Source organism: Pristiophorus japonicus, chromosome 14, assembly GCF_044704955.1.
Source record: "Pristiophorus japonicus isolate sPriJap1 chromosome 14, sPriJap1.hap1, whole genome shotgun sequence".
NCBI lineage: Eukaryota > Metazoa > Chordata > Chondrichthyes > Pristiophoridae > Pristiophorus > Pristiophorus japonicus.
Window position 1 is genome coordinate 118,187,969 of NC_091990.1, and position 22,150 is coordinate 118,210,118.

The window sequence follows — 22,150 nt, forward strand, 5'->3', positions numbered from 1 at the left end:
GGAGGAGAGAGAGCGAGCGACCTTGGGGGGGGAGGAGAGAGAGCGAGCGAGCTTGGGGGGGGAGGAGAGAGAGCGAGCGAGCTTGGGGGGGGGAGGAGAGAGAGCGAGCGAGCTTGGGGGGGGGAGGAGAGAGAGCGAGCGAGCTTGGGGGGGGGAGGGAGAGAGAGCGAGCGAGCTTGGGGGGAGGAGAGAGAGCGAGCGAGCTTGGGGGGAGGAGAGAGAGCGAGCGAGCTTGGGGGGAGGAGAGAGAGCGAGCGAGCTTGGGGGGGGGAGGGGGAGGCGAGCGAGCTTGGGGGGAGGGAGGGGAGGGGGAGGAGAGCGAGTGAGCTTGGGGGGGGGGAGGGGGAGGAGAGGAGAGCGAGTGAGCTTGGGGGGGGGGAGGGGGAGGAGAGCGAGCTGGGGGGGGGGGGGAGGGGGAGGCGAGCGAGCTTGGGGGGGGGGGAGGGGGAGGCGAGCGAGCTTGGGGGGGGGGGAGGGGAGGGGGAGGAGAGCGAGCGAGCTTGGGGGGGGGGGGGAGGGGAGGGGGAGGAGAGCGAGTGAGCTTGGGGGGGGGAGGGGGAGGAGAGCGAGCTGGGGGGGGGGGGAGAGGGGGAGGAGAGCGAGCTGGGGGGGGGGGAGAGGGGGAGGAGAGCGAGCTTGGGGGGGGGGAGAGGGGGAGGAGAGCGAGCTTGGGGGGGGGGAAGAGGGGGAGGAGAGCGAGCTTGGGGGGGGAGGAGAGCGAGCGTGGGGGGAGGAGGGGGGGGGAGAGCGAGCTGGGGGGGGAGGGGGAGGAGAGCGAGCGTGGGGGAGGGGGGGGGAAGAGAGAAGAGCTTGGGTGGGTGGGGTGAGGGGAGAGAGAAGAGCTTGGGGGAGCGCGGGAAGAAAAAGAGCTGGGGGGAGGGCGACGGAAGAGGGAGAGAGCTGGGGGGGGGATGAACGCAGGAAGAAAGAGCGAGCTTGCGGGGGGGGGGGGGGGGTCGTTCGGAGGGAACTCTGAAGCCTGATCGCGTTCTTCCTCCTCCCTCATGCCTGGAAGCTCGTTGCGTGTATTACAGGGGATATCATTGGGATGGATGAAATCCAGAAGTCACGACACTCACTATTCACTTCATAACCGATAAACATGTTAACAATCTGCACACAATGTCCCATCTATCGGGGGGCATATAAGGTTTTGCGCTTGGGTAAGGGGCTTCAGCTGGTGGAGGGATTGCTGGGATAAGGATCTGCAGCTGGCAGAGGGGTGCACTTGCACTGGGGTCTAAGAGACTTCAGCTGAAATTTGCTGGCTTTTTGGGAGATCATCTGTGGTTTGAAGTCAAAATGATCGAATTACAAATTGGAAATTCACTCAGAACTTGGGCAGTGCAGTTCAAGTTAAACATTCCAGAGGAACTTCAGAGTGTGGCTTATCCTCCAAGGGGACCAATCAGCGAAATGGCTGCATTTCATTTAGTACAAATAGCCGTATCCTTAAATTGGGCAGAGTTTATTTATGCAGAAATATATTTACTGGCATTAACTAGAAATGGCCACAGTATTATGTTAACATGCCCATGAAACCTTGGCTGTTGCTTTGGTTAAGAAATATTTCCATCTTTTAATCAGCAATGGAAAAGATGGGCCTTTCTTACAATACAAACAGATTTGCCACTAGCAGGCCACCATAGTAAGTGTAGGATAATTGTTCAAAATAGCAATCTCCCATTTTGCACACTAATTTTTTTTTTTACATTAACTCAACAAACGAACATCAATTCCACCAAGATTTTTTCCTGCCAGGTGGTATACGATTATACACAGTCATTGGGCAAGCCTCTATTTATACTGGTAAAATCATTGTTTCATGGAAGTCCCTGTAAGAGTACAATAGCAACAATTCATTCTTGGGCTCAGTCTCTCAAGCGTGGAGCAAAGGACAGAATAACTGTCTTAAGAATAGGTGGGACGGACCTGCACAACTTTCATGGTGAAATTAAGGTTGGGGCTTGAACACTGCACTATCCACCTGTTGCCTTGGTTTGGATTGCTCCTCTACAACAGTTCTGGAATGTACTAACATGTTTTCCTAAGTGAGCTTTAGTGTGCAGATGTGTAATTCAAATGGTGGGTGTGTAAGTATCCAAATCAAGGTTTGCATTCCACATCGACAGAATGAGTTTGATGACTGCATTAATTTTGCATGCATTCTTGAATCTGAAGTTATAGGGACATTATCCAAGGGACTCTTTAAAATAGACGGTAGAAAGCAACAATTGTCAGATACTGTCAACATCCCGGCTGTCGTGCTAAAGACTTCTGTTCCAGAACTAGCCGCACCGCTAGCCAAGCTGTTCCAGTACAGCTACAGCGCTAGCATCTATTCAACAATGTGGAAAACGGCCCAGCTATGTCCTGACCACAAAAAGGACAAATCCAACCTAGCCAATTACTGCCCCATCAGTCTACTCTCAATCATCAGCAAAGTGATAGAAGGTGTTGTGGACAGTGTTATCAAGCGGCACTTGCTCACCAATGCTCAGTTTAGGTTCTGCCAGCATCACTCAGTTCCAGACCTCATTACGATCTTGGTCCAAACATGGAGAAAAGAGCTGAATTTCAGAGGTACAGTGAGAGTGACTGTAGGTAGCATTTGACAAAGTGTGGCATCAAGGAGCCCTAGTAAAACTAAAGTCATGGAATCAGGAGAAACTCTCCACTGGTTGGAGTCATACCTAGCACAAGAGTAAGTGGTTGTTGGAGGTCAATCGTCGCAGCCCCAGGACATCACTGCAGGAGTTCCTCAGGGCAGTGTCCTAGGCCCAACCATCTGCATTGCTTCATCAATGACCTTCCCTCCCATCATAAAGTCAGAAGTGGGGATGTTCGCTGATGACTGCTGCACAGTGTTCAGTGCCATTCGCAACTCCTCAGATAATGAAGATGTCCATGCCTGGATGCATTAATAACCTGGACGACATTCAGGCATAGGCTGATAAGTGGCAAGTAACAGTCGTGTCACACAAGTGCCAAGCAATGAGCGGTCTATTTCTTATGTTCTTATATGCTGGGCCATGAGGTTACAGATTGTAGGCTGAGGCTTATACATTACAGTATGGATGTTCACCATGCTTAACTCAGTAGGAATAGGTGAATGAAGCCCATCCACCACAGGTAGACCATGGCTGCAGTGTGTAATATTTATAGGATGCACTGCAGCAAGTCCCATACCCGTGACCTCCATCACCGAGAAAGACAAGGGCAGCAGGCACATGGGAACACCACCACCTCCAGGTTTCCCTCCAAGTCACACACCATCCTGACTTGGAAATATCGCCGTTCCTTCGTCACTGGGTCAAAATCCTGGAACTCTTTCCCTAACAGCACTGTGGGACCCTTCACTACACAGACTGCAGTGGTTCAAGAAGGCAGCTCACCACCACATTCAGGATGTGGACACCCACATCTCGAGAATTCATTTATAAAATAGGATAATGTATTCCCCGCTTACAGGTCCCATGTTGTGAAAGAACTCTGTTCACAGTACAAGATCCGCTCTTAAAGTAAAGGAAGCAGGGCCAATGGTGAGCCCACTCACTCAGCTTGAGAAGAATAATTTAGAAGTTCTGAGTAAATTAGACCCAGGGCAAAGATGTCGAGGCAAAAAAATTGTTACATTTCTGTTAAGAATCTGGTGGGAAAGCAATTGATTAATATGAGAGAGATGGGAAGGAAAGTATGGATTCAAGGGAGAAACTGTTCCACGGGCCGGAGGGTTGATAACCAGAAAACACATTTAAAATAATTGAGGGGGCAAGTTGTGATCTGGAATGCGCTGCCTGCAACTTTCAAAAGCGAATTGGATCTTTACTTAAAAAGGAAAGATTTGCAGGGCTGTGGGGAAAGAGCAGGGTAGTGGGACTAATTGGACAGCTCTTTCAGAGAGCAGGCACAGACACAATGGGCCGAAGGGCCTCCTTCTGTGCTGTACGATTCTGTGATTCTAAGGGTGTTAACACTCAAGTTGAGATTAGAGCCACATTCTCACAACAGGTTTTGTAAGAAGAGCTGATTTTATTATTTTAACCTAGGTGAGGGTGATATAGAATTACAGCGGAAGTGAATTAATAAAGCATGCACTCTCCTAAGGCCTGAGTTATAAACAGACAGTAAAACATTCAGAATTTTTATGAAAGTGGGGGAGGCACTTCCATAGAGAGGTAAAGTGGCCAATACAGATTTAAAAGGAAATAATAAGAACTCTCTGATGATAATGGGAATAAATAAACACGGATAATGCAGACCATAGTGAATAGAAAAATTCACGACAGACATCCCAAAAGACATGCAATACTAAAGGCTAACTGTAAAACTCTACCTATGGCTGGATTTAAATTTCATTATAAGGAAAAACGGGAGACAAACCCACACTAAAAACAGAAAGGATACAATGGGGGTGGGGGGAGGGAATTCATGTAACAGGTGCAGCGTCGAAAATCCGGAGTTCTGAACCGATCGGTGGCAGGGTTGTCCGCAATCCGTAAAATGTTCCGGAATCCGGACCTGCCGACCTCGGGGCCCCGCCGTTGGTTGACCTCGGGCCTCGCCTCTACGCCGCTCGCCTCGCCCACCACCGCTGCCCTTACCTCACCACCACTCGCCTCGCTGCCGCTGCTGCCCTTACCTCGGGGCCTCCTCACCGGCCCTGCCCAAACACTTCCTCCGCGACGGGGTTGGCCGGCCCGAACTGCTCCTCGGAGGGGGGAACCCCCTACTTTCTAACGTTCCGAAATCCAGAAATACCCAAACCTGGGCTCGGGTTTTTCTGGATACGTGACGTCAGAAAGACGATCGAAAGTCCGGAAAAGGCCGGAATCCGGAACGGCCTTGGCCGCAAGGATTCCGGATTCTCGACGTTGCACCTGTACCATAGTTAGCAATGCTCCCTGGAATTTCTTTTGATGCGCGGCCCCTTTAACTGGCTGCATGGCCAATTCAATTTTTCATGCATGCGCAGTTATTTACATTAAAAAGCCCGTGGCCACGCAGCTTAGCAGGAACATTGATAGTTAGGTATATATTGAATTTAGAAGCCAATAGAGTGTGCCACTCTCTATCTGATAGGTTAAAAATAAATATTTTAAAGCAAGGAGGAATGGCAGCTCATTAGTTATTCAAAGAATCAACATAGTTGCTTCAATACTGCCAGTGTAGCATCTAAGGAAGGACAATAATCTGCAGTAGTTTGGGTTATATTTAGAATAGTTTTGTGTTTTTGATCAGACAGGATAAAAGCTGCCTCCAATGTTATTTAATCTGGTCATGCTCTATTGGGATGTCCTCCATTTTTAAGTTCTTCTAGATTCTACATGTTAATTATAATAATACCAGCCAGATTTGAAATTCTTTTACTGCACCTCCCAAACCCGCAACCTCTACCGCCTAGAAGGACAAGGGCAGCAGCCGCATGGGAACACCATCACCTCCAAATTCCCCTCCAAGTCACACACCATCTTGACTTAGAAATATATCGACCGTTCCTTTATTATCGCTGGGTTAAAATCCTGGAACTCCCAACAACACTGGGAGCACCTTCACCACACGGGACTGCAGCGGTTCAAAAAGGAGGCTTACCACCAACTTCTCAAGGGGCAATTAGGGATGGGCAATAAATGCTGGCCTTGACAGCGATGCCCACAAATCAAGAATGAATTTAAAAATAAATTGCAGACTAATCTCTCAAACTGTTCAGCTCTCAAAATGGTACTGCGACCAAACCAGCAAAACTAAATCAAATTGATTTCCTGAATTAATGGGCACAAAATGGTCTGGAGGGTGTATGTGTGCCGTGTGTGTCTGTGTGTGTGTGTGGTGTGTGCGCGCGTGGCGTGTGTGTGTGGCATGTGGTGTGTGTGTGTGGCGTGTGTGTGTGGCGTGTGTGTGGCGTGTGGGGCGCATGTGTGTGTGTGGCGTGTGTGTATGTGTGGCGTGTGTGTTGTGCACGCAGGGATTGCAATGCAACGAGGAAAGTGCAGAGAGAAAGTAATCAAAAATTAAAAGACCAATATACTTACATGGAAGCTGGCATGATTCAATGTGCAAACCGAAAACTGAAACATAACGTTAAATCCTTCAGACTTCATTTTAATCTTACAAAGCAAATACTGTCCCCTGCATTGAATGTTTTGATATAATGTGAAAGGAACCAGTTACATTACTATGTTAAAGAATTACATTTTTGAAACCAGGTCCCTTACTTACGTTGGCTCTACTGATGATAATACATCGTGGGTCATTTATAGATTCAATACAAGGGAACATGTCTACAACTTGTCTCTCTGAGAGGGGACACAGAGCGTTGCAGTTTTTTTGACATTTATTAATCAAAGTGCGACCTCCTGACTTCTCCAACATTGATGGACTTCAAGTCACTTCAATGCTTATGACAGTTTCCTCTCTCAAGAGAGTGTCATCCATAGAGTCATGTCCACCTTCACCCTACTGACTTCAAACTTCCCAGTATACATAATTCAATGTGCTCGACTCCACCTGTACCTCAATAACAATTCCTCCAGCTCTGCTGATACCTATTTCACTTACAATGCCATCTTGGGTCATCCCCAAAACCGTAGAATGCTGGTTGACAGCTGTTAATATCCTCAAAACAAAATCATGCCCATTGTGGCTGTCCATACAGAAAAATAGGTTGGCATCTCAAATCTCCACTCAAAGGTGGTGAATTCCTTATTCTGAATCTGAAAGCATTCTACTAATCCTTTTTATCATTCACTTCAAGATCAAATTGAAAGCCAGAAAGTCTTTTACCATTTCGATAATAAAAGAAAGAATTTATATAACATCTCAGGACGTCCCAAAATACTTCATAGCCAATGAAATACTTTTGAAATGCGGCCATTGTTGCAATATAACAACAATTTGTATTTATATAGCACCTTTAACGTAATGAAACATCCCAAGGCGCTTCCACAGGAGTATTATGAAATTTAAAAAATTTTACACTGAGCCGCATAAGGAGAAATTTGGGCAGGTGCCCAAAAGCTTGGTCAAAGAGGTAGGTTTTAAGGAGCGCTTTGAAGGAGATAGAGAGGCGCAGAGCTTTAGGTAGGGAATTCCAGAGCTTAGGTCTCGATAGCTGAAGGCAGGGCCACCAATAGTTGAGCGATTATAATCAGGGATGCGCAAGAGAGCAGAATTAGAGGAGTGCAGACATCTCGGGGGGTTGTGGGGCTGGAGGAGATTACAGAGATAGGTAGGAGCGAGGCCATGGAGGGATTTGGAAACGTCAATGAGAATTTTAAAATTGAGGCGTTGCTGGACCGGGAGCCAATGTAGGTCAGCGAGCACAGGGTTGATGGGTATGCGGGACTTGGTGCGAGTTAGGACACGAGCAGCCGAGTTTTCGATCATTTCTAGTTTACGTAGGGTAGAAAATGGCACCTCCGACAATGCAGCACTCTCTCAGCACTGCACTGAAGTATCAGCCTAGATTTATGTGCTCAAGTCCCTGGAGTGGGACTTGAACCCACAACCTTCTGACTCGGAAGTGAGAGAGCTCCAACTGAGCCACAGCTGTAAGTCCCCAGTTGCCAGGTTTGAAAAACCAACTGGAAATAAGAACCATTTTTTTATTAACATATGTTTGACATTTTGAAATGTGGTGGATGAATACATCCCGCAAGACTTTTATTGATTATAAAATATCCTAATTGCCAATTATTTATTCAGGTATATTCCAAACGATGCTCCCCTGTCATGCCACTTTGACAGGTATAGACTGGGAAATTATACTTTCTCTTGACAATTCATGCATTATTCAGGATATACTCCACACCACCTTTCCCCCAGCCTTGTGAAAGAACCAGATATAGGGCTCAATTTTCCCCAGTGATTTGCGCCATTTTTTTGGCTTAAATTAAAAAATCCAAGTTTCCCCAAAGATTGTGCGCCAGCATAACTCAGTTAGTTACGATTTTGAAAGTTTTTTTGCGTCATAGAGGGCTTAACTTGATGTCTGCGCCAGTTTTTCACATTTATGCAAGTTTGGCCAATTTTCATTTCTCCTAGGACGGCGTATGTGACCACTCTCAAAAAACCTTCTGGGCACTTAAGAAAAAACAGCGCACATCAAAAAATCGGCGCAGAAATACACCTTTGTTTTTAGGCGAAGTATTGGAGGGAGTCAAGAACATATAAATATGCATCATCAAGCTTAAATTTATCCAACTGAAAATGCAGAAGTTTCATGCAATTCTTTAAGTTTGGATTTTTTTTTAAGTGCCATGCCACCACCGAACGTCTCCAAACCTGGCTTGAGGGTCGGAGCGTCGACTGGCAGAATCGGTCCCTTGCCCGGACACAGAGGCTCGGCTTGAAAAGAAGCCCAGGGGGGTTCGGGGGATAGAAGCCGAACTGAAGACATGAGAAGCCTTACACTATACAGCATGCAGCATTAAATGAAGCCCAGGGAGGTGGGTGGAAAGCAAACTGAAGGGATGATAACCCTTACACTATGCCACTCTGCATTAAATGAAGCCCGGGGTGCCGGGGACTATGCATCAAATGAAGCCCGGGGGTGGGGGGGTGTTTCCCGATCTAAGCAAGCCTATTGCGCATGGTATGGTCTATACTAGGGTGTCGACCTTGGGGAGAGAGACAACAAAGAAGCTTGTATTTCCTGCCGTTTTGAGCTTCTTGCAAAGGTACAATTTAATCATGGGGGCAATACTGACAATGCCATACCTTGTGCAAGCCTTCTGTATGATGGTGCTGCGGAGGAGACAATTGATTCAACGTCTTCGCATGAGGAACCTCAGATCACGTAGGATGATGGGCAGGAGACCTTACCCACATCGGGTATATCGAGACAGGCATTCATATCTGCACCCGAATGCTGCAGACTATGTCAGAAGGCTGCGTTTCCGCAAAGAAGTTGTAACCGAGATCTGTGAGTTCGTAAAAGCAGACCTGCAACCTAGAAGTGTCAGGAGGACTTCACCCATCTCTCCGCCACCTTATTCTAAGACCGCCCTCTGCGCTTGGTCTTGTTGACTCCACCCCTGCCCGCAGGCGGTGACGCAGCATTTCTCGGGTTGGTACCGAGCTTATTCTTTCGAACATCTCAGGTAATGCGCACTTCTTGATGGGGGTAGGCAAGTAGTAATATAGAAGGCCGGGCGTGGGCATCTTCAGAGGCTAGCATGGGGATTGGAGTGGGAGTGGCAGTTGAATCTGCCAATGGGCACAAGGTCTGGGCATGTTCCCTTATTGCAGCGGCCAACTCCGACATTCCCTCCCTCATGTGTCCTGACAATGTGTCAACTACCAGCAACATTCCATCTCTCATGTTCACCAACAGTGTGTCAACTACCTGCGGCATTCCCTCCCTCATGTGTACCGACATTGTATCTACTGCCAGAGACATTCCCTCCCTCATGTTCCCGGACAGTGTTCCCATTTCTCGTGAGAGTGTTGTTACTTCTCCTGACAGTCCCAATACCTCATCACCAGCCCCACTGATGGTGTCCAAGAGTGATCATGTAAGTTCAATGCTCTCCGCACTCATTGTCATCATCTGAACCACATCTGATAGATCCTGCACCGCAGGAGAGCGCTGTTGAGCCTCCTCACCCTGGATGTGGCTCAGTGCATCCACTGGGACCCGCAGCCTCAGATGGTGGGGCCCTGGGTGTGCATTGCTGCACCCCACTGGGACCCGCAGCCTCGGACTGTGGGAAATCATGGAATGTCCCAACAACACTCGTACACTCAGGAAAGGGGCTGTCACCTCAATGGACGGCATCTGCACCTCCTCCAAAGTGAGTATAACAGTGGGGGCTTCATCCATCTCCATCACCTACCGCCCCCCCTCCCATGCTCTTGGTCTGGAAGATGGGATTGGAAGATGTTCTCCTCTTCAGGCTCGTCCGCGTCGGAATCATCTTCTGCATCGTCAGGGTTGGCCTCAAGTTCTGCAAAATATAACAGAACAAATGGTTAGCAGCAGGGGAAGGGGCAGGGTGGCATGAGTAGGCACACACAGCGCAGGCAGCAGGCTCATTTGAAGGACCATGATGAATGATAGCACATTGCATCAACCGAAGCGTAGCTGACGGAGACATCCCCATGAACCGAAGCATGGCTAGCCCACGCAGTACTTAACATTTAGCAAAGCCAGACTGTGCAATTTGCAGGACTTACCCTCTCCCTCGAATGTGGGCCCAGCTTTTCTCCAGGCAGGACCCATAAAAGCAGCGACCCTGTCTTCTAAGGGTGTCAGTGTGTGCCGATTTGCCGGGCCTCCTCCTGTTTGAGTTCTTTTCCTTTTGTTGTGTGCCACCTTCCTCTGCAAAGATGAAACACAGGCCCCGAACTTGGTGGAAGCTAAGTTCCACCCAAAGGACTGTTGAGATCCTGACGGTACTTTGGGCGGAAGTTTGATGAAAATGTCCTGGAAAGACCGCCCGGCGGCAAAAAAGCGACATAGCCCTGAATCTGGGCGGCAGCAGGCAAGAGTTCTCAATCTCCACGGCAAATGCAATCCTCGGCAATGTACTGGGCCCAGGGAGGGGGGGAAACAGATAAAATTAAAAATTTTCAAAAAATTGGAAAACCTTCAGGGGACCCCATCCACCTGAATCGCTGGGAAAAAAAATAAAGAAAAGTTCACTAACCTTTTTTTGCAGATCTTCATAATTACCGTTGAGGTTAGATCTGCCTCCATGCGGCGATCCTTTCCCATGCTGCACCGGACTCCCGCATGGACCAAACTGGCAGCTGGGCAGGCGGGAGGACACTTACGCGCATTGCACGCCAGTGGACAGTCCCCAACAGTCTTCCCTCCCCGCCGCGGGTGGCCTCCACCAAACTTGCTCGGAGGGGAGATCGCCCAGAAAACTCGGCGGCAGCAGGCGGAAAGTCCACCATGTTCGGCCCCACAACTTTTTAGGGAGGGTGTCTTTCTACTGGGTGGGACATATACAGCTGGTCACATTTACAGTTGCAATTCCATTGAATAAATGAAAATATTACTTATACTAACTGCTTGACCAAAGTCCTGCCACTTCTTTTTGCACTAGCCTCCATACTCGGGGTGGTCACCATTTCACAGTAATCTTCTGCAAGTTGGTTCCAGCGTTTCATCATTTCTTTTGCTGAAACTTTTATGTGGCCTTTGCTGGTGTCCAGCTCGTGCCATCAGGCCTCAATTATAACTAAGAAATTCTTGGTCCTTGAGTCACGTTGCACCTTGTATTGCAGCTCTGACTTTTCCAATGAGAATTAAAGTTCTCACACACAACTGGCTCTTTAAAAATGGCCGAATGCAGACCAGGAGCTGTACTGGGCATGTGAGCTAATAGCAATCACATCAAAAACATCCTTTTTTTCGCGCATGCGCAGAAGGGGAAGGGGCATCATTTTTTCGGCGCAGACATTAGGCTCCACTCCCCAAAGCTAAAGGACAGGCTGCGTGGTGCCAATTTCAAAAAATAGAATGGGGAAACTTGCTAGTTATTTTTTTTGGAGTGGTTTGGGGCCAAAAAAAGGGCATAATGCTGGCAATACGCCAAAAAACGGCATTGGGGAAAACTGATCTTGTTGATGTGTACAATATGCCTATTTCTCTCTATATCAGCTTTAATTATAAAACAAAATGGTGGCAATGCCCTTCCCTATATTTTTGAACCCCATCTGTGTCATAAATTGTCTGTCTGTATATAAAATTGCATATTCCTCTCAAATTAGCTCAGTGAAAGTTTAGAATGATGCTAAAATCCACTTACCTGTACTGGAGTCCGTGAAAAATCATAAAACGTCTGTGCTATTGCATTCCACTCCTCACTGGAATTTCTCTTGGGGTAAAGAGGAACACTGGAGGTATTAAAAGTGTCATTCACCCTTTTAGGGCTGGGAGAATCTGAGTGACAGAGAGGAAATGGTTACAACTACACTCAATGCGCTAAACTTTGAAATTCCCCAGATGCTAATTTTGAAGTCATTGAACTGCTAGTTTGTATCTGACCTTGAGACTTATGGCTATTCGAGTTTAATCAGAGAGACGCTCCGCTGTTCATCCATTCACTAGACAATTTCCTATTCTAATGTACGTTTTGATCTTACACTGCCAGAGTACTCAAAAAATTGTTTGAAATATTTTTTCAAAATCTATCTTTCCTTGACAAATACAATAACATTTTAGTATACTTAACTAGTGGTAATTACTAGGGAAAAACGAATATTAATTTGTACAGCTCAATTGCCTGAATTTCAACTTATTAGGTCTCCGATGTGCAATTTCTATTATTTCTACTGGGGACTAGGTTTCCTGTCAGAAGTAAAGAGAAATACACTCAGAGTTCATGTCTGTGTCTGGACTTAGTCATATCGGGTCTGGTAAATTGATCATATGAGACTGTAAATCACTTTTGATTGGTTTAGTGATGGCAAACCCCATGTGACCAATACATTTCGGGCCTCTGGGAGGAAGCTGGGGTGGGAGATAGACATGTGTACCGTGAACTAGTTGCTGCCTTCAAAGTTACATAGATGGGGGTGGATTACAAGGCAGTAATCTATTCAAAGGATTCAGACAACATCATAAACTACAGGAGTGAAATGCAACATTTTTGTAATTTATTTTCACCGAGACAGGCACCTGAGCATACACACATGCACACACACTAGCCCGATTTACATAGGGTTACAAAGAATATATAGCACAGTAACAGGCCATCCAGCCCAACTAGTCCATGCCGCTGTTCAAACTCCACTCGAGCCTCCTCCCGTCTTTCCTCATCTAACTCTATCAGCATAACCCTCTATTCCCTTTTCCCTCATGTGCTTATCTAGAAAACCCTTAAAGGCATCGCTTCAACTACTCCCTGTGGTAGCAAGTTCCACATTCCCATCACTGTCTGAGTAACGAAGGTTCTTCTGAATTTCCTATTTGATTTCTTGGTGACTATCTTATATTGATGGCCTCTAGTTTTGCTCTTCCCCACAAATGGAAACACTCTCTTTGCTCATGGGTAGTCTGTGTTCAGCAGCATGGCTGTAATGGCTGCTAATTGGCTCTATCTATTGCTCATTTGCTCCCTGTAGGGTAAATAGGTCTAACAATGGGAAGCAGAGGGAGGAAATTGATTGACAACTCTCAAAGTATTGAAGGGAAGGTTAAGAAAAACGCCTTTACACAGAAAGGATAAAGAAAGATTTGCATTAATTTAGTGCCTTTCATGGCCACCAGACGTCTCAAAGTGCTTTACAGCCAATTAAGCACTTTTTTTTTGAAGTGCAGTCACTGTTGTAATGTAGGAAAGGCAGCAACCAATTGGTGCACAGCAAGCTCCCACAAACAGCAATGAGATAAACGACCAGATAATTTGTTTCAGTGATGCTGGTGAGGGCTAAATATTTGCCAGGACATTGCGGATATCTCCCCTGCTCTGCTTCAAAATAGTGCATGGGATCTTTTATGTCCACCTGAGGGAGCAGATGGGGCCTCGGTTTAACGTCTCATCCGAAAGACGGCACCTCCAACAATGCAGCGCTCCCTCAGCACTGCACTGGGATTGTCAACCTTGATTTTTGTGCTCCAATCCCTGGAGTGGGACTTGAACCTTCAAACTTCTGACTCAGAGTCAAAGGTGCTAGCCACTGAGCCACAGCTCATATATGATACAGATTAAAGTCGATCCTTTTTTGTTATTATTTCTTCCAGTGTGTGGGCAACACCAGCAAGGTAGCATTTTAATGTTCATCCCTAGTCAAATGTATAATGTTGGACTGGAGTCACGTGTAGGCCAGAGCAGGTAGAGATGGCAGTAATTTCCTTAATGGAGAAGCCCATAAATTGTCAGATTTTTAAATTCAGTTCAATAATGATGATGATATTGGGCATGATGATATATAGCATTGTGTAGCTACTGTATAGTATTGAGACGTTTGAGCAATGAGTTTCTATAAATAAACTATAAATTATATAAGGAATATACAAGATATCAGGACCCATTACCAAGCAGTAATAGATTTAGATGATCTCATCAGTCAAAAAGTAAATCTCGAACGGTACTTAAGTGTCATTGTCTCTGGGTGAGATTACTACCTGGAAGTCACTTCCACGTATCAAACATATATTGGGTACGGTATAAGCAGTTTTATTTTATCATCACATCCTTTTTCTTGGTGTCATGGCAGATAACAACAGTCAGGACCCTCAATGCAGCTGGCTTAATGATATCCCCACTGTGACTAATCTTTGCGTAACTTGCACTGACTAATCATAGTGTCAGCTGTGGCTCAGTGGGTAGCTCCAGGGACTTGAGTGCTAAAATCTGGACTGACACTTCAGTGCACTGCTGAGAGAGTGCAACATTGTCGGAGGTGCTGTCTTTCAGATGAGACGTTAAACTGAGGCCCCATCTGTTCTCTCAGGTGAACGTAAAAGATCCTATGATACTATTTTGAAGAGCAGGGATGTTATCCACGGTGTCCTGGCCAATATCTATCCCTCAATCAACAGAACAAAAAAACAGATTGAGCCGAAAATTGCAGCCTCGCCAGGTGCGTACGAAGTGTGCACGCGCCCAGCAAGGCCTCGCAAAAGCCAGATCTCCATGTGCGATGCACATGTGCCGAGAACCGGTTTTTCTGATCTGTCAAAATTTCTTCAGTCAGATTCTACGCATCCCTGTGAGAAGGACATCCGCGGAACAGAGATTGGACTATTTTTTTTTCAAAAATATTTAATTACATTAAATTCAATTAATTTTAAATATGTGAGTCTTTTTTTAAATTTATTGTGCTGTGTTTCTTGTTCTGGGAGTTATTCTCATTGATAGTAATGGGAGCTCATACAGAGTTCCCATTATTATCAATGAGAATACTTGATTGGTGGTTCAGGCCCACGTGATGCCAGCAGATGCGTCCATACATGGAAGACAGATTCCTGTACGCTGCACAGCGAATGAAGGCCTCAGACCGGAATCCTACGTTCCTCCGGGATCAATAGGTATTTTCATAGATTTTTTTCGGGACAGAGACGCTTGTACGAAGGAAGCCTCCGACCGCAATTTTCGGCCTATTATCTGATCATTATCACATTGCCGTTTGTGGGATCTTACTATGCGCAAATTTGGCTGCCCCGTTTCCCACATTACAACAGTGACTACACTCCAAAAGTACTTCATTGGTTGTAAAGTGCTTTCAGACGTCCGGTGGTCATGAAAGGCGCTATAGAAATCCAAGTCTTTCTTTCTTATAGATACAGTGATGATCTGTAGTTCATTACCAGAAAATAACACATTAGCAAAATAACATATATTTGGTGTCTCAGTAATTGAGAAAATTAAGTCTTGCCATATATTACGTGGACCTCACTACTTCCAGTTACATTACAATTGAATGGTTCAACTTTCAAGGGTATTTTATATAATAGTTTAAATTCTATCCACTCGCATCATCCCTTTGCTACCACAGGATTATGTCAAAAGAAGAAGAGACGTTACCTGCTGCACATGGCCTTCTCAAACTCATTTCACGGATCTGGCTTGGAAAAGTGAATGCTGAAGAGACGTTCCTGGTTATGACAGGAGCCTCCAATTTGTCTTTCGGTAATGAGATTGAGAATGATGCTGTGGCTTTGTTCAGTACATCTGCTCCTTTGCTAGAATCTAACGAAGACAGGCTAGGAAATTTCCACCAACTCTGACTTGCCGTGGTTTTGCTGTTTGCAGCCTTTGCCTCGGAAGTTGATATGTTCGTCCTGTGATCTAAAACGATGGCTGTAACCGGATTAAATGAAGTACTTATAAAGATGGGTTTAAATTCATCTGCTGTTGTGGCGGAAGCGCTTCTCGCCTCTCCTATTGCAGCATGTAAACCCATTTTACTAATGACTGCTTGCCGACTTTCCACTGTAGCTGCAGAACCATTTACACTGTCATCAGCTTCCTTTGTATTTTGGGAGGTTGGGGCTAAAAGCACATCATGGTTGGCGTGAGTTGTGAAGTTTAGTGAGTGGTTACTGGTCATACTTATACAGTCATCCTTTTGTGGCATGCTGCCTTGCGGATGTTCTAGGATTCCCAAAGCTTCAGCATTAGGCACAGTTACGTGCAAATCGTCAGTTGCTGCGCTGTCAGAAATGACAGATTTCGGAGTATTCGTTCCTTTCTGCTGAACATCAGTATTAACAAGACTGCTTTGTGCATTGCTACTGATATCCTCGGTGATATCTTGCTCACGGTCGGTAGGCCCGTGATCCCTGCTTTCAACCGAAATGTCTGACTGGAGTCTATTGTCCGCATCAACACTACCGTCAATTTTACTGGCTACAATTGACGGAACGCAGTGATTCCGCTGGTCAGCGGCCAATTGTGTGGGACTGACATCTAATTTGCTGCAGGGATTATGCAACTGACAGAGTTCAACTGTATCGCTGTTGGCATCGTTTTCTTCCAGCAAAATATCTGCTTGGCTGTGGGGTCCATGCTGCTGCTCGAAAGTGGATTTCTGCTCATTTTTAATTTCATGTATTACTGGTTGAGATGCAAGGTCAGAAGCACTTTGGTTAGTATCCCCTCGTACTTCATTTGCACTGACCTCCCTCGCTAGAATCCCATCGGTGCCAGGAGTTGCTCTGGCTTCAGTTATAAAGACACCTTTGTCACACTGTGTGGTTTTAGTCTTATCATTTGTATCATAAAGCGCTTCGCTTTTGCCTCCATTGAATTTATGTGCAATGGAGTCTGTCTGCTGACCTACATCTGCACTGCAGACACCTAATGCATCAGCACTGTCTGAGAGCATCGTTCCTCCTTCCACTGGGACTTCTGCCAAACAGACAGAACTGCCCTGCAAATTGAGTTCTGCACTTGCAGACTCTGCTTCACAGCAAGTGTTTCCTGTTTCGCTCTGCTGAATGTCTTCAGGCTCTCCGGAACCAACTTTCCCCGTTGTTACACTGGTATACTGCCTTTCATTCACAAACAGAGCCCCGTTATCAGGTGCCTTCTCTGGCACTTCTGCAGCTGGCTCAGAGGTGTCAGGTGGCAATACATTACTGTTTTTAACTGTGATGATAAAAGACAAGATTAACCTAGAAAGCAGATCTGCACATTTTAATTTCTTCAGTTCTTCCATTCATTCCATGCAGGTTTGTTTAAATAAATTATGTTTAAACCAATGGATCTCCTATGACTTTGCTCCTGGCATGATAGCAAGTACATTGTTTTATAACAAGTGCAACCCACATCAGGTAACACACAATATATTGTTACATATTGATGTCCCGCAGCAATGCAACAGACACATTTTTTAAAATCTCTCTTGTACTAACTGTGTTTATGCTTCTTTCCCACTCTCTAATCTTGTATGTGTTTCTTTCCCTCTTTCTGTACGGCTACTGTGGTATCCGCATTCCTTCTTTTTGCCTCCAACTCTTTCTCAAACTTTCTATATGAGCCTCCTTCCCTCTGTATACATCTCACGAGCTCTGCGTGTTGCTCTAAAATGTTCCTTTGCTTGATTTACTCAATTTCCCTTTTTGCCGAATAGGTTTTCTTAAAGTCAAATTTCTATTAAATCTTTTATATAAATGTAGAACTTAAAAAAATAAAATCACTGGGTAGCTTGTCACACATTACTGCAGTAGTATACAATGTACTTAGAGGTCTATCTTTGGAGGATCAGCATCATAAGGCCATGGCATTTAATTTGTTCTTACAAATGTGCTGATGGAGCAGTTAGGATTCAGGGACTGTCTTTTGTGGAGCATTAGTTTGCGGCCTCACTTTGACTTTCTATGGGGTGGTGGTATGGGTCTGGCTGTGGGTCTGCCTGGTGGGTGCCTGGGATATATGTAGGCTTACAGAATTGCCGGTATTTCCCCAAGTTCCAGGAATCTATACACCATTCTCTCGGATTGGCATATATCCCATGGATGAGTCACTCACACGTTTGAGGGGACATCGTCATCCACCAACATGTGGGAATGCATCGTCTTACAACGGGATACAATGACAATTACACAAGCCTGTATTTGCAGGTGAGATTTTCTTGCAGCAATCCCCCAGTACTCCCACACCCAGCAATCCCCCAATACTCCCACACCCAGCAATCCCCCAGTACTCCCACACCCAGCAATCCCCCAGTACTCCCACACCCAGCAATGCCCCAGTACTCCCACACCCAGCAATCCCCCAGTACTCCCACACCCAGCAATGCCCCAGTACTCCCACACCCAGCAATCCCCCAGTACTCTCACACCCAGCAATCCCCCTGTACTCCCACACCCAGCAATCTCCCTGTACTCCCACACCCAGCAATCTCCCTGTACTCTCACACGCAGCAATCCCCCAGTACTCTCACACCCAGCAATCCCCCAGTACTCTCACACCCAGCAATCCCCCAGTACTCTCACACCCAGCAATCCCCCAGTACTCTCACACCCAGCAATCCCCCAGTACTCCCACACCCAGCAATCTCCCTGTACTCTCACACCCAGCAATCCCCCAGTACTCTCACACCCAGCAATCCCCCAGTACTCTCACACCCAGCAATCCCCCAGTACTCTCACACCCAGCAATGCCCTAGTACTCTCACACCCAGCAATGCCCTAGTACTCTCACACCCAGCAATCCCCCTGTACTCCCACACCCAGCAATCCCCCTGTACTCCCACACCCAGCAATCCCCCTGTACTCTCACACCCAGCAATCCCCCTGTACTCCCACACCCAGCAATCCCCCAGTACTCTCACACCCAGCAATACCTCAGTACTCTCACACCCAGCAATACCCCAGTACTCCCACACCCAGCAATCCCCCAGTACTCCCACACCCAGCAATCCCCCAGTACTCCCACACCCAGCAATCCCCCAGTACTCCCACACCCAGCAATCCCCCAGTACTCCCACACCCAGTAATCCCACAGTACTCTCACACCCAGCAATCCCCCTACACTCCCACACCCAGCAATCCCCCAGTACTCTCACACCCAGCAATCCCCCTGTACTCCCACACCCAGCAATCCCCCAGTACTCTCACACCCAGCAATCCCCCAGTACTCACACCCAGCAGTACCCCAGTACTCACACCCAGCAATCCCCCTGTACTCTCACACCCAGCAATACCCCAGTACTCTCACACCCAGCAATGCCCCAGTACTCTCACACCCAGCAATGCCCTAGTACTCTCACACCCAGCAATCCGCCTGTACTCTCACACCCAGCAATCCCCCTGTACTCCCACACCCAGCAATCCCCCTGTACTCCCACACCCAGCAATCCCCCTGTACTCCCACACCCAGCAATCCTCCTGTACTCCCACACCCAGCAATCCCCCAGTACTCTCACACCCAGCAATACCCCAGTACTCTCACACCCAGCAATACCCCAGTACTCCCACACCCAGCAATCCCCCCGTACTCCCACACCCAGCAATCCCCCAGTACTCCCACACCCAGCAATCCCCCTGTACTCCCACACCCAGCAATCCCCCAGTACTCTCACACCCAGCAATACCCCAGTACTCCCACACCCAGCAATCCCCCAGTACTCCCACACCCAGCAATCCCCCAGTACTCCCACACCCAGCAATCCCCCAGTACTCCCACACCCAGCAATCCCCCTGTACTCCCACACCCAGCAATCCCCCAGTACTCTCACACCCAGCAATCCCCCAGTACTCACACACAGCAGTACCCCAGTACTCACACCCAGCAATCTCTCTCGTACAATCCCCCCCCCCCCCATGTACACCCACACATAGCAACTCTCCTCTCAGTAGTACCACAGCCAGCAACCCCACCACAGTTTTCCCAAATCCTACCACTGCTACTCCAGTGCTCCTTTATTTCAAGATCAGTCTCCCACTATTGCCACACCCAGAAATCCCATGTCACGAAGGACTGTTCCTAATTGTGCCATACCTGGACCCCTCTCCTACCAGATCCCGATACACCTTTGCCCAAACACCATTAATACTGTCCACAATGTCCACCCAGTTATACCAGATATTGCACCCTCCCCCTCAAAGCACTCACACCCCTTGATCCCCTGCCCCCAATCCCAGAACTACTCTTCCAAAACTACTAACACACACGTTTCCTCCAACCCGTTCCTGCAGCCCAACAACAATAACCTCTTCATATCGCCCATCTATAAGTAGAAAGAGGGAAGAGATCCTGCAGGCAGATTTTAGGGAGTTAGGAAAGAGATTAAATAGCAGGACCTCAAAGATAGTACTCCTGGTGCCACGCGCAAGTGAATATAGAAATAGGAGGATTGAGCAGATGAATGCGTGGCTGGAGACATTGTGCAGGAGGGAGGGCTTGAGAATCCTGGAGCACTGGGATCGGCTCTGGGGGAGGTGGGACCTGTACAAGCCGGACGGGTTGCACCTCAACAAGGCCGGAACCAATATCCTCGCGGGGAGGTTTGCTAGTGACGTTGGGACGGTTTAAACTAATTTGGCAGAGGCCTGGGCACCGGGATGTAATATTAGAAAGGGGAAATAAAATGCTCAAGGGATTGAGAGAGGCAGTGAGCATGAAAGTAATAAATAGTAAGATATTAGGTGGGGTTCAACTAAGAGAGAATATAGGATGGTCTCAGATGGGTTTACAGTGTATGTAGATGATCACACAAAGTGTAGTAAACAAGGTAAGTGAGCTGCAGAAACAATTAGACACATGGAAATATGATGTGGCTCCAAGGGCAGGATTGGGTATTAAATATTCCTGGTTATAAGATAGGGAAGGAAAGATAGGAGGCGGTGTGGCAGTATTGGTTAAGGAGAATGTTACAATGCTGGAGAGGGAGGATATCCTGGAGGGATCAAGGACAGAATTTATATGGCTAGAGTTAAGAAATAATAGAGATGCCATTACACTACTGGTGTATTCTATAGACCACCAAATAGTGGGAAAAATACGGAGGAGCAAATTTGCAGAGAAGTTACAGAGAGGTGCAAGAACTATAGAGTAGTGATAATGGGGGACTTCAACTATCCGAATATACTGGGATTGTAATAGTGTAAAGGGCATAGAAGGGGAAGAATTTCTGAAGTGTGTTCAGGAGAACTTTCTTGATCAGAATGTTTCCAGCCCGACGAGGAAGGAGGCATTGCTGGATCTGGTTCTGGGGAATGAGGTGTGTCAAGTGGAGCAAGTGTCAGTAGGGGAACATTTAGGGAACAGTGATCATAGTGTCATAAGGTTCAGATTAGCTATGGAAAAGGACAAGGAGCAATCTGGAGGAAAAATGTTCAACTCAGGGAAGGCCAATTTCAGTGGGATGAGAACAGATCTGGCCCGGTTAAACTGGAATCAAAGATTGGCAGGCAAAACTGTAGTGGAACAATAGGCTGCACTAAAGAGGAAATCGTTTGGGTACAGTCGAGTTACAGTCCCATGAGGGGGAGAAAGGTAGAGCAACCAAAGCCAGAGCTCCCTGGATGACGAAACAGATAGAGAATATGATGAACTAGAAAAAGAGCGCGTATGACAGATGTCAGGTTGCAAATACATCTGAGAATCCGGCTATATATAGAAAAGTCAGAGGAGAAATGAAAAAGAAAATAAGAGGGGCAAAGAGAGGGTGTGAGAATAGACTGGCAGCCAACATAAAAGGCAATCCAAAAGTCTTCTATAGGCAACTAAATGGGTAGTAAGAGGAGGGGTAGGGCCAATTAGGGATCAAAAAGGAGGCCTATCACTTACCTCCTTGGCTGTGACGTCACCCGTTGATTTCTTTTTACTTCTTTTTTGCCTTCTCTCCCTGCTGCAGCTGCACTAGCTAGCTCCTCGACAACTCACTGCTCCCCCTCGATGATGTTGCGCCTTTTATAGGCCTCCCCCGAACTCCCGCTCCTCGATGACTCACTGCTTCTCCTCGACGATGTTGGACCTTTTATAGGCCTCCCCCGGACTCTCGCTGCTCAGACTGCCGCTCCTCAATGACGTTGGACCTTTTATAGCCCTCCCCCAGACTCCCGCTGCTCAGACTGCCGCTCCTCAACGACGTTGGACCTTTTATAGCCCTCCCCCAGACTCCCGCTGCTCAGACTGCCGCTCCTCGACGATGTTGGACCTTTTATAGGCCTCCCCTGGACTCTCGCTGCTCAGACTGCCGCTCCTCGACGATGTTGGACCTTTTATAGGCCTCCCCCGGACTC

General features: G+C 47.1%; 1 protein-coding gene across 12 annotated transcripts in view; it reads right to left on the reverse strand.

Moving 5' to 3' along the window:
- ccdc73 (coiled-coil domain containing 73) overlaps positions 1-22,150 on the reverse strand; it is a 254,155-nt gene that overhangs the window by 10,116 nt on the left and 221,889 nt on the right. For 7 of the 12 annotated variants that reach the window (XM_070899541.1, XM_070899540.1, XM_070899536.1 and 4 more), the window contains 2 exons: positions 15,483-17,048; positions 11,760-11,893 (listed from right to left, as the gene is read on the reverse strand). In XM_070899541.1, the coding sequence (XP_070755642.1) occupies positions 11,760-11,893; positions 15,483-17,048 (1,700 nt within the window). Of the gene's footprint in view, positions 1-2,693; positions 2,929-10,648; positions 10,941-11,759; positions 11,894-15,482; positions 17,049-22,150 lie in introns of those variants that run through there. The other 5 variants (XR_011596609.1, XR_011596610.1, XM_070899539.1 and 2 more) reach the window with 5 other exon arrangements.